This window comes from Bison bison, unplaced genomic scaffold (genome assembly GCF_000754665.1).
Source record: "Bison bison bison isolate TAMUID 2011002044 unplaced genomic scaffold, Bison_UMD1.0 scf7180017864248, whole genome shotgun sequence".
NCBI classification, from domain to species: domain Eukaryota; kingdom Metazoa; phylum Chordata; class Mammalia; order Artiodactyla; family Bovidae; genus Bison; species Bison bison.
The window spans coordinates 1,876,546-1,879,006 of NW_011494820.1; the positions used below are offsets into that span (position 1 = coordinate 1,876,546).

Consider the following 2,461-nt stretch of genomic DNA (forward strand, 5'->3'; position numbering starts at 1 on the left):
ATTGCAAGCTCAGAATCACAAGCTCGGCCGTTTGCGAGGGACGGAGCGCCGCTGTCCCCAGGCTCGGGGTGATGCCATCGGGACCACTGGCCGGCGGGGTGACAGAGCCGGGGGCTGGGCGGCCATGTGCCACGCGACCCGCTCACAGACGGTCCATCCGGAAGGTGTCCTCGGTGGCCGGGTCGGCCAGGACCATATCTGGGTCATTGAGCATGTGCAGTCCATCCAGGGTCAGGGGGTCAATCTTGAGTTCGTCCAGGGGGAACTGGTTGTCAGAGTCGAAGCTGACATCACCAACCCCGGCCAGTGTGCTGGTCAGTTCTTTAGAGAGGCTGGGAGGGGACTCTCCTGTCACTGGGGTGGGGGGTACACACAAAAGTCTCAGCTTTGCCCTGGCCCCCGGCACCCCCACTCTGTACCTCCACAGCCCCAGTCGACGCTCAGGCCGCACCAGGAAGCTGGCCTGAGTGGTCTGTGCTGCAAAGGACACCTGCAGTGTCTGGGGACATTTTCAGTTGTCACTCCTGGAGGGAATGCTACTGGTGTCAGGGTACAGGCTGGGGATGCGGCAACGCTGCTCAGCACCCCACAGTACACAGCGTGGTGCCAGCCCACATGTCGGGGTGCCAAGGCCAGGACACCCGGGATGAGGTTTGTGACACAAACTTCAGCATGACCTGAAGGGAGCAGGGGGCCTCTCCGACTCTGCCAGGCAGTCTGCTCTGTGTGCATCGGGGACTTGGCTGTGGGCAGGAGGGAAGCCCAGGTTTCTCCGCAGAGACCCAGGTTCAAACCTGGGCTCCTGTGAGATCATGGACTTCCGTTTCCCACTCTGGCAAATGAACACGTAAGTTCTGGTCTTTCTGGGCTACTGGACAATCAGAGGCCTGATCCTCTCATACAACCTCCAAGGCCAAGGCTTCTGCACTCAAGAGTATCTCCTGCAGACCCTGGGTCCAGGCAGGTGGCCCTGGGTCTAGTCCAGGCTGTGGGGGGCTCTGGAGAGAGAACCCTCCCATCCTAGAGATGCCAGAGGGACTGCAGAAAGGGTCTCATCCTCAACCCCAAGTCAGCCCTGGCTTATGAGGAAACTGCTTCTTCTTTGATAATACCAAGAACCTTTAGGGGCATGACAAAGGGTGGGGAAAGGACTGGAAGGTCTGAGCATGGCTGGGTGGAGACGTGTGTGTGTGCGCACACATGCCCAGGCACTGTGTGTGTGTGTGTGTGCATGTGCACATGAGTGTGCCCGGGCAGTGTGTGTGTGTGTGCACGTGCTCATGAGTGTGCAAGGGCACTGTGTGCGTGCGTGCATGCGTGTGTGTGTGTGCGCGCGTACACGCACGTGTGCCCAGGCACTATCTGTGTGTGTGCACGCGTGTGTGTGCCCAGGCACTGTGTATACGTGCGTATGGGTGTGTGCCCGGGCAGTGTGTGTGTGTGCACGCGCGCATGAGTGTGCAAGGGCACTGTGTGTGCCCGCGTGCGTGTGTGTGCCCGGGCAGTGTGTGTGTGTGTGTGTGTGCACGTGCACATGAGTGTGCCCGGGCAGTGTGTGTGTGCACGCACTCATGAGTGTGCAAAGGCACTGTGTGTGTGAGTGCGTGCGTGTGTGTGCCCGGGCACTGTGTGTGTGTGCACGTGTGCGTGTGCCCAGGCACTGTGTGTATGTGTGCGTGCGTGCCCAGGAACTGTGTGCATGTGTGCGTGTGTGTGTGCGCATGCCGGGGCACTTGTGTGTTTGCATGCGTGTGCCCAAGCAGTGTGTGTGTGTGCGCACGCGTGTGTGCGTGTGCCCGGGCACTGTGCTTAGGCTGCTTGGGGATGCCCAACACAGTATGTGTGAGCTCTTATGTGTCTGTTGGCTGCACAGGACAAATCCCACTGGGCATGTTCAGCTACTGGGGCGCGCGCGCTGGGCAAGGGGTGAAGGGCGAGGTGAGTGAGTGGCTCCGTCCCGTCCCTACTCTGCACCCGGGACACTGGACTGAGTCCGGGCTCAGCATGTGCACCCCGGCCTGCACCCCGTAAGCTCCGCAGGGAGTCAAGGTGGGGCTCTGGCCTCCATGGGTCTGCACTGAGGCAGGGCTCCATCTCCCTCTAGGCTCCCACGGGGACACTGACGTCAGGACCCGCCCCGAAGACGCCCTGACGGGGGGCCTCACCTGTGAGGATGATATTGGGGATGCTGCTGTGGCTGGGGTAGCCAAGCTGCTGCGTGTCCGGCAGGCTCCCGTGGCTGCCCGTCAGGCCCATCATGGCCGCCTGGGAGTAGTTGAGCGTCGAACCTGGGCTGTACAGGCTGCTGGAGCTGATGGCGTTCTCCATCATGTTGAACTGCTCCAGCTGGAGAGGAAGCACGGGGGTGTGAGCCAGCTCCCCCAACGCTGGCCGGCCTGCCTGTGGCCACCCGGCCCTCCCGCCCCACGGGACGCCCAGCACACTCATGCTCGGGGCTGCC

General features: G+C 61.9%; 2 protein-coding genes across 2 annotated transcripts in view; one reads left to right on the plus strand and one right to left on the minus strand.

Annotated features, from left to right (window-relative positions):
• Positions 1-72, plus strand: part of COMP (cartilage oligomeric matrix protein) — a 13,429-nt gene extending 13,357 nt beyond the window's left edge. Inside the window, exon 25 of the mRNA XM_010847301.1 lies at positions 62-72. Coding sequence (XP_010845603.1) covers positions 62-72 — 11 coding nt within the window. The remainder of the gene's footprint in view (positions 1-61) is intronic.
• CRTC1 (CREB regulated transcription coactivator 1) overlaps positions 7-2,461 on the minus strand; it is an 81,132-nt gene continuing 78,677 nt past the window's right edge. Inside the window, exons 14-15 of the mRNA XM_010847302.1 lie at positions 2,166-2,346; positions 7-354 (exon numbers count right to left, since the gene is read on the minus strand). Of these exons, the coding sequence (XP_010845604.1) occupies positions 143-354; positions 2,166-2,346 (393 nt within the window). The 3' untranslated portion in view covers positions 7-142. The remainder of the gene's footprint in view (positions 355-2,165; positions 2,347-2,461) is intronic.